Raw genomic sequence first — 16,128 nt, forward strand, 5'->3', positions numbered from 1 at the left:
TACAAACCCACACAACAAAATACAACATACACAGGAAGAGAAATACAATAATACAAATGAGAACTCTTTCTTCTTACTTACTTGTTGCTTGTTGTTGCCTCTTGAACCTTAGAAGTGCACCAGCACTTGTCTCCAAGAGCCTCCAAGAACCGGTTGTGAGCAGTGGAGAATTTGCATGATTCGTCGTTGAGATCGCACTGTAGTCGCTGGAGAGAAAATCACTGCAGAGAATATGCTAGCCAACGGCTATATCCTGTGCAACAATCGGATCCCAATCGATTGAATGACTTTCAATCGATTTGGGAGACTTTGAATCGATCGGCTGATCGATTCAGAGCGCCTCTGTGCTCTCTGGAAAACGCCTGAATATATAGATCATCCGATCGATTCAGCCTCTATCGCGCGATTTCCAGCTCCCCAATCGATCGGCTGATCGATTGGAGGTTTCAATCGATCAACTGATCGATTCAAAAGCTCACTGTTCACTTAGAAACTCTCTCAATCGATTGACCAGTCGATTGTGGAAGTTTTAATCGATTACACAATCGATCAAGATAGTTTCTGCATAAAATTGCGTCAACCAATCGATTGGTTGATCGATTGAACCTCCCAATCGATTGGGCAATCGATTGGCATGCAGAAAAATGTGTAAAGCTTGAAACGAGCTTCGTTTCGCATCCGAGATCATCTCATTTCGATATCCGAGTCAAAAGTTATGGCCTTCGGAAATTTACTGCGTCCGAACTTCCTAGTTCCATGTCAACTCTCTATTGGACTTATGACTGCTAAGTGTTCGGTCAACTTTTGACCCATCTGGATTTTCTTTTTGCCAACTTCTTATTGGACTTTTGATCACCAAGTGTGACCCTCCTTGACCCACTTAGATTTATCGTCTCGTGCCAAGTGTCTGATTCTCCATGACCCACTTGGATTTCCTTCCACCAGATGTCCGGTCACCCTTGACCCATCTAGATTTCCTTGCGTCAAGTATCCGGTCAATCCTTTGACCTACTTGGGCTTCTCAATACCAGGTGTCCGGTCAACCTTGACCCACATGGATTTCCATATGTCTGGCTTCACTCACCAGGTCTTCTCATCTGCCTAGCTTCACTCATTAGGACTTCTCATCTGCTTGGCTTTACTCACCAGGACTTTCTATCTATTTGGCTTCACTCACCAGGACTTTCACCTAGCTTCACTCACTAGAGTTTTCATCTGGCTTCACTCACCAGGATTTTCCCACCAGGACTTTCACCTGTCTTGCTTCACTCACTAGGATTTTCCAAATATCTGGCTTCACTCACCAGAACTTTCAACTGCTTAACCTCCAGTTAGGACTTTTCCAATCAAGTATCTAGTTAATATTTTGACCTACTTGACTATTCTTCATATCTAACTGGTCAACCTTGACCAAAAGGGAATTATATCAACAATCTCCCCAAACGGACGATTGCATCTGCAATCTCCATGTATTATCAAACATCGAAACCCAAACATCAAGACTCAAACTTGAGTTAACTCAAGCTTAGTTAACCAGATCAACCTTGACTTAGGGATATTGCACCAACATATACAACTCTTTCAACAAACATAGTAATGTCATATTAATTACATTACATTACAAAATTAATTATATTACAAGTTTAATTATATTACCCCTTATCAAGGTGTGTTTGGTAGGAGGTAATCATTAATAACTTTGATTATCGAACTAAGATTATATTATTTAATCTTATTTAATTTAGTTAATAAATGATTCTCAGATAATCAATCACTCTTGCGACAGTAGCAAATGCATCAAAATTCGAAATTAGATTACCACCGAATGGATGGTTTTTGATGATTCTATGATTAACATAAAAATATTTTTAGAATTATCCTCAACTCATTATTCTCACAGAGACAAGTGTCTAGGGGGAGGAGACAGTGGTTTCTAAGCACAGTGGCGACATGTTTAGAGGAAGGAGACTCTAATTTCTCAACACTCTAAGTGTACATTTGATTCAAGTAATCATGTATAATCTTAGTTATGTAATTACTAGGTAATTACATAACCGAATTTATGAGAAATAAAAAATAGTTAAATATTTTTTTTTTCAATTTAGGTAATGTAATAAAAATTTATTTATTTCAACCTAATTTAATATTTTATTGTATTATCCTCCATTAAAAAATTATTATTATTATTTTTAAATTTTATGTTTTTTAATATTTTTTCTTTTTTACGTTTCATTTTATTTGTTTCCATTGTTTTACATTTCTTTTTTATATTTTTTTTACGTTTTTATGTTAATTTTTTATTTTTTTTACATTTTTAAAAAAAAAAATTAACATTTTTTTTACGTTTTTTATTTTTCACGTCTATTTTTTTTAAAAAAAATTTCTTATTTTTTTCCCTTACGTGTTTTTAATATTTTTCTATTATCGAAAGGTATTTTTGTTAAAACAAATTAACCCGAGAATAAAAAAATCTTGATTTTCTGATTTCAGATTGCATGTTCTTTTTACTGACATGAGTATGAAATATTATTTGAAAATCATCAATTATCTAAATTAAACAGTATTTTAATTGATAACATTAATAATCAAGATTATAAGGATAACCTTCAACCAAACATACTATAAGAAGAGTTATCACAGATAATCATAGTTATCTATATATGATTATACATAATAAATGTTCGAGATTTTTTTTTTATTATAAAATATTGGCAAATCATGAATCGAGGTATCTAACTCGAAATCTCGCTTTATTGGGATTTTACTCCATTTCGAAAGTTAAGAATTTTTTTTTTTTCAAAATTATCGTTGACCCTGTTTGTGTAGGATGGCGGTAGTGAACAGCGCCCGTCAAACGGACAAAGGTGATAGTAGACTGTAGACTGCGACAACGAACACACAAGTCATGACGACAAGCGGTGGAGGCCGTGTCACGCGTTTTAATCTCCTTCTCGCCACGAGTCACGCGTTTTAATTCCTCCCGACCCGACGCGGTGCCCTAGCAACCCGTTTCCTCCCCCGACGCAGCCCTAAATCAGTATCCTCTTCCTCTCTGCCGACGCTAGGGCACTACTCACCGCAGAGAAGCCCTCCTCTTCCTCCTCCCTCCCTGTTCCCTAGCAACCCTCTTCCTCCCCCGACGTAGCCCCAAATCGGAATCCTCTTCCTCCCTGCCGACGCTAGGTTACTACTCGCCGCAAAGAAGCCCTCCTCTTCCTCCTCCCGACGCTAGGGCACTACTCGTCGCAGATCCTCTTCCTCCCGACGCTAGGGCACTACTCGCGCTGCAGAGAAGCCCTCCTCTTCCTACTCCCGACGCTGCCCCCTACAGAAGCCCTCCTGTTCTTTGATCCGAAGTGCAGAATCACAGCAAGGAGTGGAACCTCTCACAGGCGCAGCATATCTCGCGGTCCTCCTCTTTGAAGTTGTCCTCACTAGCTTGCGTAGCACCTCGCTGTCCTCGTCCCTTCATTGCCGGTAAAAACTTTTTTTAAAAAGTTGATTTTGCATCTATGTTATACCGGCATAATAAAGCCAAAGTTTTTGGTAACTAATTGATCAAGAAATATATTTTTCCGCGTCATGTTTGGACCTATGAGGTGATGAATGGGATAGATCTCAGTTTTTTTAGCTATCAGTTTTTTTATAAATTGTTGTTGATTGATAGAGTTCTTTAGCTATCAGTTATATATTTTTCTGCATTATGTTTGGACCTATGCAGTGATGAACGGGATAGATCTCAGTTTTTTAGCTATCTGTTTTTTATAAATTGTTGTTGATTGATAGAGTTCTTTAGCTATCAGAGTATGCTAAAATTCCCTCTCTTATTTTTTGATAATTTGCAAGATTATGTTGAATGCCTATTAGTTGTTCTGTATTTGAATTCAGACCTCCTATTAGTTGCAAGATTATGTCGAATGACTATTAGTTGTTCTGTATTTGAATTCAGACATCAAAACTCAACTAAACCAACCGATTGTTGGAGTTAGTTTTAAAAATTAACTAATGATCAAATTTGTTTATATTTCTGTTGCAAATTTCATCAAGCCATATTTGTTTACGATATTATTTACGATCCAATTTATTTTTATTTATGTTGCAAATTTCATCATATTGTTACAACAGTTTTATTGTTACCATAGTATTTCTGTTTCTATTTTACATTATCTACAATAAATTGTATTTTTTATTTGTTTAGTTAATTACCTATTGTCAATTATAATGTGAGGGTGTCCAGAAATGGAAGAAAATCGAGTTGATGATCAGGAATACATTCCCCAAGTTTCAGATGATCGGAATCAAAAAATTGGAATGGAATTCTTATCACTAGATGAGGCATATTCATTCTATAATCAATATGCACGAGAAGCTGGGTTTAGTTCAAGGATGCACACAAGCAAGAAAAATAAGATCACAAATGAAGTAACGTGGAAACAAATTGTATGCTTTAAAAAAGGACATACAGATCTAATGCGGTTGAATAAACATACAAAAGTTGATCAACCGACAAAAGAAAGAGCACGTGGCGCAGTTAGAACGGGTTGTAAATCAAATATTACATTTGTGAAGAAACAAGCTGGGCCTAATTGGGTTGTTGGTAACTTTATAGAAACCCATAATCATCCACTTTTTACTCCATCCAAGGTGCATTTGCTACACTCACATCGTAATGTTTCGGCAGCAAAGAAAACATTGACGAAACAGTTTTCAGAGGCCAATGTACCTACTTGTCAACAAATGCGAATATTGGAGATAGAGTATGGAGGACCTGAGAGAGTAGGTTGTACAGAAAAAGATATTAGAAATTTTGAAAAAATTCTAAGAGATGAGTAAAATGGTATTGATGCTGAAACACTGATCGAGTTTTTTATATCTGAGCAAGAGAAGAATTCTGCTTTTTTCTTTGATTATGAGACTGATTCAGATAATAGATTTAGTAGGTGTTTTTGGGCTGATCATATATCTAGGCGGGCATATAGTGTATTTGGTGATGTAGTTGTATTTGATACAACATATAACACCAACAAATATGACTTGATTTTGGCACCTTTTGTAGGAGTTAATCATCATCACCAGACAATTCTATTTGGTTGTGGGTTTCTAAGTGATGAGAAAACTGAATCTTTTGTTTGGTTGCTTAAAAAGTTCATAGAAGCCATGCCTAAAGGTCCACCAGGTGTTATCATCACTGATCAGGATCCTGTTATGACAAAAGCAATTGCACAAGTTTTCCCTCAAACAGTGCATCGATATTGTTTATGGCACATACTGAACAAATTTCCAGAAAAATTAAATCCTTTGAGTTTTCAAAACTATTACCAAAGTTTAAAGAATGTCATTGCAAATTCTACAACACCTGATGATTTTGAAAAGTCATGGGAAGAAGCAATCAAGTCTGCTAACTTAGAGAATAATGATTGTTATCGTTGATGTATGAATTACGACACAAATGGGTGCCATTATATTTTAGACATTTATTTTGTGCTGAAATGTCAAGTAGTCAAAGATCTGAAGGCTCATATGTATTTTTCAAGAGATATGTCTTAAATAAGAACTCACTGATGGATTTTATCACCCGTTTTTATAGAGCACTGAGACATCAAAGACATAATGAGTTAGTTGCTGACCATATTGACATCAATGAGCATCCGAAAATTAAGACAAATTGGCCAATGGAAACTCAAATGGTTAAGTTGTACATAAAAAAAAATGGCTGGATTTTCAAAGTGAAATGAGCGAGAGTCATGGTTATTATGTGCAATAAGCATTTACAGGAGTTGATTTAGTGGTTTACCATGTGATGAAATTTTAAAGTTCTTCCTCCTCGAAACCAAGGGTACTTATGCATGACAAACAAAGGGATTACATATCATGTAGTTGCACTAAATTTGAGTTTGAGGGCATTCCATGCAGACATATGCTAGCTTTTTCCCGTATCAACCAAGTGTTTCATTTGCCTGATACATATATACTCAAATGATGGACACGAGATGCAAAAATTGGAGCAATATATGCTTTGGGGGAGCAAAATTACATTAATGATCCAGATCCAGAAAGGTGTTTGATGTCTAGACACTCAAGGTTATCTTATAAAGCTTCAATATTAATTGATGATGCATCTTTGACTAATGAGGGGACATCCTTTTTGGATGAACAATTCGATTCTATCTACAACAAAATTCAAAAGATGAATATTAGTAGAACATGCAATGATAGAAGTCAAAAGAAGAAATCTTTGGATGAGGGCCTTGGTATTATTGATCCTTCTTTAGTAAGAACAAAGGGATGTGGGAAGAGATTGAAGTCATCAAAGGAGAAATCAACCTTAAATTCCAGGCTATGTCATGGATGCGGACATTGAGGAGTGTCACATGGCAAACGCAATTGTCCAAATTTGCAACAAGGGGGGGTATGTGTCGATTAATGATGCATTTTTATTGTAATTTTACTTGCAAACATAAATTTATTTCATTACATTTTGTAAGTATGACAATGTGTCAATTATCAGATCGACTGAAGATACTAATCATAACATTGTTGAAGACACGTATGAACTAGATTTGACATCTATAGCAGGTACTATTAAAATTTTAATATGTTTAATTATAGTGGTTCATTGAGAAAATGAAGTTAATAATTGTATTTATTGTTGCAGGTTCTAACAATATGCACTAGGATGATACAGTAATGATTCATTGCACTATAGCTGCATTTGAAGCAAAGGTATGATTAAAAACTTTCACATCCTTATTTGCATCCATATTTTCTGTACATGGAATTGTATTTTCAGAACATAAACACCCCATATTATTGCACCCCATATTTTTGTTGTAGTGGCTGAACACAAGGTTGTCAAACTCGCGATTCCAGTGTCGACTCGGCTAGGGACTCACAAACTCGTATCGTAAACTCGTATCGTAAACTCGTAAGAGTTTACAGATCATCAAAAATAAAGTTATAAAATGTCAAATAAATATATATTCATCATAAGAACAATCACTATTTCACATTTATAATAAAAAAACATAAACACACATATCATCAACATTTTTCACATATAAAAAAAACTAAACATGAAAATTTAACATGAAAAGATACAAAGGTTCAAAAGCACTGATAATAGTCCAAATAGTCCAATATTTAATAGCACTCGTAAGGTTCAATAGCACTGATACATGAAAAGATAATTTAAAATGACAAATTTAAAATTCCACACAAAAATAGTCCAATATTTAATACACCAAATAAACTTCCATTGTCCAAATTTGATAAAAGGAAACAAACTAACAAAGGTTCAAATTTACAACTGATAATCCAAATCCCAAAACAATAAAAATTTGATGACTAAAAACTAAAGAAAAAGCAATACTACTAAGATAAATCATCCATGGTGACATCCAAATCATCAACTCCATCTTCATCTTCATCCTCAGCATCAAAATCATCAGTACCATCAAGCTCATTATCACATCCTATAGCATCTTTATCACCTATGTTACTCTCAACTCCTACATGAACACTGGTAATCTCCGTGTCCTCTAAATTATCTACATCATCAACAAGGTTAATTAGCTCTAAAGGATCATTATTTATGTTAGCATCATAATCTTCATCCACTAAATTCAATCCTGCAGAACTAGGTGCTTCAGTTATCCATTCATCATCAGAGGGGAACTCTTCAAAAGTAGTTGGAGTTTGACTAACTTCCTTGGACTTCTTCCCTTGCATCTTCAAGTTATAGTAAACAAATACTAAGTCATTCATTTTCTTCTGATGCAAGCGATTTCTCTTTTTTGTATGAACCTAAATAAATTATCAAACAACCAAAAATTATAACTATATCATTTCATTAGAAATATTATTTGTATTATATACCATATACCAGATACATGATAGTAGTCCATAATTGAGTTTTTGAACTTACCATCTCAAAAGCACTCCAATTACGTTCGCATCCAGACGAGCTGCAAGTCAAACTCAATATACGTATAGCCCAATTCTGCAATTCAGGACAATCATCACCAAAAGAATCCCACCACTCTGCAGGAGATTTTTTACCTATGGTTAACTTTGCTGCATCACGACCAAACAGCCCTTTTGCTTTCTTGAAGGATTCCAATTGTGCATGAATCGCACTTCTCACATCTCGATCATCTATCATTCGCTCCATGCAGTCATAAAGTCCATTTTTTACCCTTGAATCCGCTTCAAAATCTAGGCTATATTGATACACAGGGTTCAAAAAATAACCTGCAGCATGTAATGGGTGATGAAGTTGATTTTTCCATCTTTCATCAATAATCTTCCATACCGGTTCATAACTGCAAAAAATCACATATAATAACAAATTAATCAATAAATTTATGTATATGAAAGTTAATACCAAAGTAGTAATTAGTAAACAAACACATATGCTTACAGTTTTTTCTCGCCGCCAAAGTTGACTTTTATTTTCTCCTTTGCAGCTTCCATTGCCTTATAAATAAAACCCATAGTAGGCTCTTCAGAGTCTACCAATCGAAGTGCTTTAATGAGAGGACTTGCTGCCTTCAGACATGTAACTACATTACGCCAAAACCTCCCATCTAAAATGGTCTTTTGAACAAACTTTCCCTCCTGTATCTTTGAAAATCGACTAGTCTTCCAAAAATCAGATGTGAACAACTGTTGCAAACCACTTTTAAGTTCATTAATACAACTCAAAGACAAATATGCAGTTGCAAATCTTGTAACAGCAGGCCGGATTATATCTCTTCCCTTTGTACATTTTCTTAATTGAAATATGAGAAGAGTCCTCGAATATATGAAAGTTGAAATTCTTCTTGCCTTTGAAATTGTGACTTCGTGGATTTTTAATTTTTTCTCAAAGTTTTCAAGCATCAAATCAATGCAATGAGCTGCACATGGTGTCCAAAAAATGCATTTTCTCTTACACATCAACATCTCTCCTGCTGCTTTATAATTTGCTGCATTATCGGTGATTACTTGCACAACATTTTGTTCACCAACTTTATCCACAATTTCATTTAACATTTCAAAAACCTTATCTGCTGTCTTTGAGATATCAGATGTGTCAGTGGATTGCAAAAAGATCGTCCCCTTCTCACTATTCACTAAGAAATTACATATAGATCGTCTTTTCTTGTCAGTCCATCCATCAGACATAATAGAACATCCTTTTTTTTTCCACACAAATCGATGCTCTTCAAGCAAAGTCATTGTTCTATCTTCTTTTTTCAAGAATGTCTCCCTCAACTCATGATAAGATGGAGGTTTAAACCCACAACCATATTTTCCAACTATCTCAAACATCTTTGTAAATTCAGGATTTTTAGCACAATTAAAGGGAATGGCAGATGTGTAAAAGAACCTAGCAATTTGTTGGCAGGCTTCTTCTCTTATGTCCTTCTTCATGAATAGATTAATTGTGGCTTGAGAACTACCTTTTTTAACTTTGATAAATTCTTCCATTGTTGCTTTTCCCTTTCTCTTTTTACTTGCTTGTACCTCTTCACTACTGTCTGATGAATCCTCATTAGAACAAATAATCCTTTTCTTTGTTTCGGATGCTTGAGCAATTTTGCATACAAGAGACAACATCTTCTTCTTCACATCATCAGGAACACTAATACATGCCTCAGCATCCCTTCGAGTGCAAGCTAAATGATGCTTGAAACGAAAAATACCACCATTTACAATCTTATCACAATACTTGCATTTCACCTTTCTTGAATTACCAACAACATCATATCCATGCTCCCAACCCGGGTCACTTCTACTACCTGAAGCATTCTTTCTCGAATTTTCAGACCCTTTAGATGATCCTTTAGTTGACATTTCTGTTGCACAACTGATAAAAACTAATTGCAATTTGCATAAGCATTGAGTAGCATAACTTGTAAGCAAATGAAAATAAATCAGGCATCAGCCAGCAACTACAAATCACACTTCACATTTCACAAGCATACAAATATAGGAAATCAAAGTAACCCATAAAACAAGTATATTATACATCAACCAAATTACAAAAAACCAATAGGTCATATAGGTTCAATGTCAGTGTCAGCAAGGCAGAACAAGATAGAAGTCATAGAATGATGAAAGAACAAACACAAGCGCACAACACACAACAACGCAGAACAGATTTCAAACAAACAAAATAATCAGATTTTGAACGGCAAGAGAAGCGCAGAATAGGACACAACAATGACGCAGAACAGACACAATACACAAAACAACGGAATACGGAAGAGCAAAATCATTTCCACTCCAGATGAGGGTGCAAAACAAGATACACGGTAGAGCAGAACAAAGAAGCAACCAAAAACAAGGGATTGAACTGCAAACACTTACCTTGTGCAGTTGTGCTCGCGATCTTTGAACCTGATTTCTCGATCTTAGAATATCGCTGCTCCTAGGACAGAATCAACGAACAAAGTCTCGACTTTTGAAGATCTCTGCTCTCAGTGCAAAATCGACGAAGTCTCGACTCTTGAACTCTCGAAGATCGTTGCTCTTTGTGCAAAATCGATGAATGAATCTGTGTAATCGAGGATGAAGATCGCTGCCTACTCTTGCCTCTCAGTGCATTTTTTTTCTACTGTGTTTGTTTTAGCGTTTTAGGGTTTCTTACTTTCTTTTATTGCTTAATTTGGGCTCTAAATGACGCAGCCCACAACTTTGCCACAAACTCGAGTTATGGATGGTTCAAAACGCGATTTTACCGATTTTGACGATTTGACTCGCGATTCAACCGATATTACAAGGGGGTTTGATTTTAGACTAGTTCAACACGCGATTGGAATAAAAGTTCGTAAACTCGTAAAATCGACGAGTTGACTCGCGAGTTTGACAACCATGGCTGAACATATCATTATAAACAGGACACGTTCTGTACCAGTTGTCTCAACTTTTGCTCATTATCAGAATTCCTTAATGCACAATGCACAAGTAGCAACCATGCTTGCAGGCCATGTTTTTTTTGTTATTATACAAGTGTGTGCCATGATGTTTTTGTTGGTTGCTACTCGGAAAACCTATAGGTTCCACTGTACAAAAATTTTGTACAAAGGTCTGAACCTTTTCCTAGCTACCATGTGTTCTTTTAAATTAAATTTTGGATCGCCTGCGGAACTTAACACGTTTGATCTAAAACTTAATCTATTTGTTCTTTTAGGTTTTGACTTGGATCTCCTGCGGAACTTAACACGTTCGACCCAAGTCTCCTTAAGTTATTAATTCCATTAAATATTAATTTCCATAATTGGTTCCCAGTACTGACGTGGCGAGGCACATGGCCTTCTTGGATATGGGAGCAACCACCACCGACTAGACAAAACCTTTTATAGAAAGCTAATATTTAATTTCCTAAAATAACTTTAGGTTAACCAAAGAGAACAATCAAATCACAAGGAAAAAAAAAATAAAAGAACACAATATCGAAAAACATATTCGAAATTCTAGAACGTAAGCCTCTTGTATTTGGTATTATTTCCATAAATAACTAGCATGATGCGGAAAGAAAAATTACTAGTTATACCTTGTAGAAAAACCTCTTGATCTTCTACCGTATTCCTCTTCTAACCTCGGACGTTGTGTGGGCAACGATCTTCCGAGATGAGAAACCACCAACCACCTTCTTCTCCTCCTAGCTAGGTTCGGCCACAAAGAAACAAGCTTCACCAAGGAAGAAAATCAAAACACCAACCAAGCTCCAAGAGATGCTAGCTTCCTCTCCTTCTTCTTCTTCTTCTCCAAGTAGTATCCGGCCACCACAAGAGCTCCAAGGGAAAAGAAGGGTTCGGCCACCACAAGAGGAAGAGAGGGAAAGGATGGCCGGCCACACCAAGGAACAAAAGAGGGAGAGAAAATAATAAAGGTTGTGTCTCATGAAGGCACCCCTACCCCTTCTTTTATATTCCTTGGCCTAGGCAAATTAGGAAATTTAATTACAATAAAATTTCGTTAATTTCCTTGACATGATTTATTTGAGAAAAATAAAATAAAATTTCCCAAATAAACTCTAATGGCCGGCCACATCAATGAAGGAAAAAATTAGACAAGTTTTAATCAACAATTAAAACTTCCTAATTTGTTTCTGGAAATTTTAAAAATAAAATTTCTCTTTAAAAATATCTTCATGGTTGATAAAAGGAAATTTCTATAATTTTAATTTTATCAACATGTGGATAATTTTTAAAGAGAAAATAAAATAACTCACCAATCTACAAATAAGGAAAGAGATCTAATCTCTTTCTTTAATCTTTTGTAGATCTTTTACAAGAGAGATATTTTAATTTTAATTCCCTTTAATAAATTATTTCTTCCACATAATAAAACTAAAATTAAAATCCCTTTATAATTTAATTTGGTCGGCCCCCACTAGCTTGGGTTCAAGCTAGGGCCGGCCACCCAATTTTATACCTAGGCCGGCCCTAGCTTGGTTATAGAAGCTGGGTATACGTGGGTATAGAACTCTATAAATAAGAGGCTACGATAGGGACCGAGAGGAGGAATTGGTTTTGGTCTCCCGATAAAATTAAGCATCCCGTGTTCGCCCGAACACACAACTTAATTTTATCAATAATAATCATTCCACTAGAGAACTATTATTGAACTACCGCACCAATCCCAAATTACATTTTTGGGCTCCTTCTTATTATGAGTGTGTTAGTCTCCCTGTGTTTAAGATATCGAATGTCCACTAATTAAGTGAGTTACTGACAACTCATTTAATTAATATCTAAATCCAAGAGTAGTACCACTCAACCTTATTATCATGTCGGACTAAGTCCACCTGCAGGGTTTAACATGACAATCTTTATGAGCTCCTCTTGAGGACATTATCAACCTAGTATCTCTAGGACACAGTTTCCTTCTATAATCAACAACACACACTATAAGTGATACCATTTCCCAACTTATCGGGTTTATTGATTCAACGAACTAAATCTCACCCATTGATAAATTAAAGAAATAAATATCAAATATATGTGCTTGTTATAACATTAGGATTAAGAGCACACACTTCCATAATAACTGAGGTCTTTGTTTCTTTATAAAGTCAGTATAAAAGAAACGACCTCAAATAGTCCTACTCAATACACTCTGAGTGTACTAGTGTAATTATACAATCAAGATAAACTGATACTTAATTACACTACGACCTTCTAATGGTTTGTTCCTTTCCATTTTGGTCGTGAGCCACTGTTTATAATTTATAAGGTACTGATAACATCATCTTCTGTATGTGACACCACAAACTATGTTATCTACAATATAAATTAATTGAACAACTACAAACAAATGTAGATAATTTGACCAAATGTGATTCTTTATTCAAAACAAATGTTTACAAAAGCTTACGCTTTCAGTATACACTCCAACAGTTTTAATTAAATTACGGAGATGTTAGAGCTAGGACTATGTTATTTAAGGATCTTCCATTTATATATTCTTGAGTTTTGTTATATGAATGTAATTTTTTTTTCTTTTTTGGCAGAAATCACAGACACTTTGACACTACTGAGGCTCTGAGTTTGCGGTCAGCACACAAAAACTACTAGAAGGAGGGGGAAAACTATTGATGTCTCTAAGAAGCGATGAACTTGATCTTGTTTTATTTTCCATTGGATCTTTACTTCCATGTCATGTTTGCGTGGAGCTTGTAGCTTCAGACTGAAAGTTTTAGATTCTCATATTCTGAAACTATTTGAGAACAATGTTTATGTATTCTGAAACTATTTGAGAGCAATGTTTATGTTGGTGATTTTCATTGTCATGGATCCTAATTTCTCATGAATACGTTGGACTTAAAATTTTGCCCTACAATATTTGAAGTTACAGTATTATTCTGCAACATTATTAATTTGAAGGTAATTTATGTCAGTGTCCAGAGTTTTTGATCAAATACTTGAGCAAACTAAACGCCAACATCAACAATCTGTTTCGCTTCAGCCTCTTGCTGAATGACAGAGAGCTTTGCTTCCACCAATGTCTCAGAGTCCCTTTTGATCTTTATAAGTTCTTCCTTTACAGAATCAAGCTCCATAAGGACAACTGCAAGTTATTCCTTTGAACTATCCAACTTCTGTTCCCAGCTTCCATCCTGGTCAGCAATCTCGACAGAACCCGCATCAAGTGTCTTGATTTGATTTTTGGCAACTTCAGTTGCTTCTAGAGCTTGCTCCTTTCCCTCATTTGCCACATTGAGTTTCTCGGTGAGTTCTTCAACAATTTTTTTTAACTCTCGCCAACTCAGCAACTGCTTGATTCCTAGTTTTTGTAGCAACATCAAGTTGTTCCTTATACTTGTTCAGCTTAGCATTACCCGAAGTACTAATAACATGATCTTGTATGAAAAAAAAGATGAAAATTCAGCATTAGCAAGAATTTCAGAGAAAGCCCCAGAATCAAATCTTTGTAGTTTAAAACAAGAAAAATTTAGAGAAATAAAATATATAAAAAAAAAGTATACAGACCAAAAACCAAAGGTGCTTTTGTCATACCATGATATTAAGATTCTGATTTTAAAAAATGTGGTAGTACTGGTCTCTTAGATAGCAGTCAAATAATAAATCTCAAAATCTTTTGTGTCATATTTTGGGATTGCAGTAAATTAAAGTAACACATCATCACTAATTTTGACCGTGATCTTATAAATCTCAAAATTAACAAAAAATAATAATGGTTTACACTTTTGGGATATTAGAAATATAAAGTTGTCTATTTGCACTCATTACTTTTAATCAAAAATGCTTGAGGGTCTAACCCTAACAGAAAAAAAACATAAACAGTGTCAAAGGAACACAGTAATATCTGTTCAACACAAACTGGATGTTTTTTAAGTCAGTAAACTGCACCAAAATTAAAGAAGCATCTTGAGGGACTACAAAACAGCTCATAAAAAGAGTAACATTTGGAGGATGCTCTCCACCACCAACAACAATTTTGAAATGAAGAATACAATTTACAATAAGAAGAAATAGTAAGCATAATGATTCTAGATTGCAAAAGGGAACAAGTATGTGAAGCATACAACAACAACATATGTTTCACAACATATTAAGATAACATAACAGATGTTTTAAATTTTGATACACCACTTGCATCACCATTGTTCAACTTGAACTCAGATTAAAAAAAAATATATAAAATAACACCAACAATAACAACAACTAGGAATTGGAAAGCTGCTCTATTTTTTTTAATGTATCCTTCAACTTAGTTCTTTTTTCAGAGCTCAAAAGTTGGTTGTCTAAATTTGAATTTGATCCCGAAGTTGAAGTTGCACATGATGAAATGGAATTTGGTGCAAATTTTTTATCTAAGTGCGCTTGAAAAGCTTTTTGTGCCTCCATTGTACTTTTGTATGATTGATGTATAGCGCCTTTAAATCCAATAACTTGTCTTGATGCTTCTATCCACGTTTCATAAATACCCAGATTATATCCAACAAATACAACATACGTTTTCCCTTACATTAAAACAATAATCAGAATTTTGTATAAATAAAATATTAGAACTTAAAATGAAATGATTTACCATTCGTTGATAAAAGGAAACGTTGTTTTGCAACTTTCCTGCATAACCGACATGAAAAACATAATTAACAGTATACATAATTGACAATAGATGACGGTATAACACAGAAGCAAAACAAAGATTCAAATCATGTTTTAAAATTTGCAACAAAAACAACAAATTCATTAATTTAAAGATATTTCAACCACAACAAGATTTTGGGTTTTTTTAAAGACCCAAGCATGGCTCAATCCCCTAACACTAAAAATTGTTGGTAAACAGATAACCAATTTCAAAACTGATGTGTTGTGTATTTCAAAACATATGCTTACAACTTATTAACTCTATAACCGTATTTCAAAACTTCCAAAATTTTGAAGACAACCATATATACAACCCTCCGCAGCATATGAATTTGAAGATATTAATTTCAAAGGATGCAAAATAAATTTATAAAAATAATCTTTTACCAGTACTGAAGGGACGAGGACAGCGAGGAGCTACGCAAGCTAGTGAGGACGACTTCGAAGAGGAGGACCACGAGTTATGCTGCGCCTGTGAGAGGTTCCACTCCTTGCTGCGATTCAGAACTTCAGATCGAAGGGA

General features: G+C 35.0%; 1 protein-coding gene across 1 annotated transcript; it reads right to left on the bottom strand.

Moving 5' to 3' along the window:
* Positions 1 to 7,229: 7,229 nt before the first annotated feature.
* LOC121977775 lies at positions 7,230 to 9,223 on the bottom strand. Its single transcript, XM_042530200.1, has 3 exons — positions 8,420 to 9,223; positions 7,925 to 8,321; positions 7,230 to 7,803 (listed from the first exon to the last, which is right to left on the bottom strand). The coding sequence occupies exons 1-3, from the start codon at positions 9,217 to 9,219 to the stop codon at positions 7,372 to 7,374; spliced, it is 1,629 nt and encodes a 542-aa protein (XP_042386134.1). The 5' UTR covers positions 9,220 to 9,223; the 3' UTR covers positions 7,230 to 7,371.
* Positions 9,224 to 16,128: the final 6,905 nt, after the last annotated feature.

This window comes from Zingiber officinale, chromosome 4B, assembly GCF_018446385.1.
Source record: "Zingiber officinale cultivar Zhangliang chromosome 4B, Zo_v1.1, whole genome shotgun sequence".
Lineage (NCBI taxonomy): Eukaryota > Viridiplantae > Streptophyta > Magnoliopsida > Zingiberales > Zingiberaceae > Zingiber > Zingiber officinale.

What these genes read in the sequence shown, in the direction of transcription:
- LOC121977775 (XM_042530200.1), bottom strand. Translation starts at nt 9,219, where the DNA reads ATGACTTTGCTTGAAGAGCATCGATTTGTGTGGAAAAAAAAAGGATGT. An exon ending in TTTGGCGGCGAGAAAAAACT is followed by an intron (nt 8,322 to 8,419) that starts GTAAGCATATGT and finishes GATTTTTTGCAG; the next exon opens with TTATGAACCGGTATGGAAGA. An exon ending in ATTGGAGTGCTTTTGAGATG is followed by an intron (nt 7,804 to 7,924) that starts GTAAGTTCAAAA and finishes TAATTTATTTAG; the next exon opens with GTTCATACAAAAAAGAGAAA.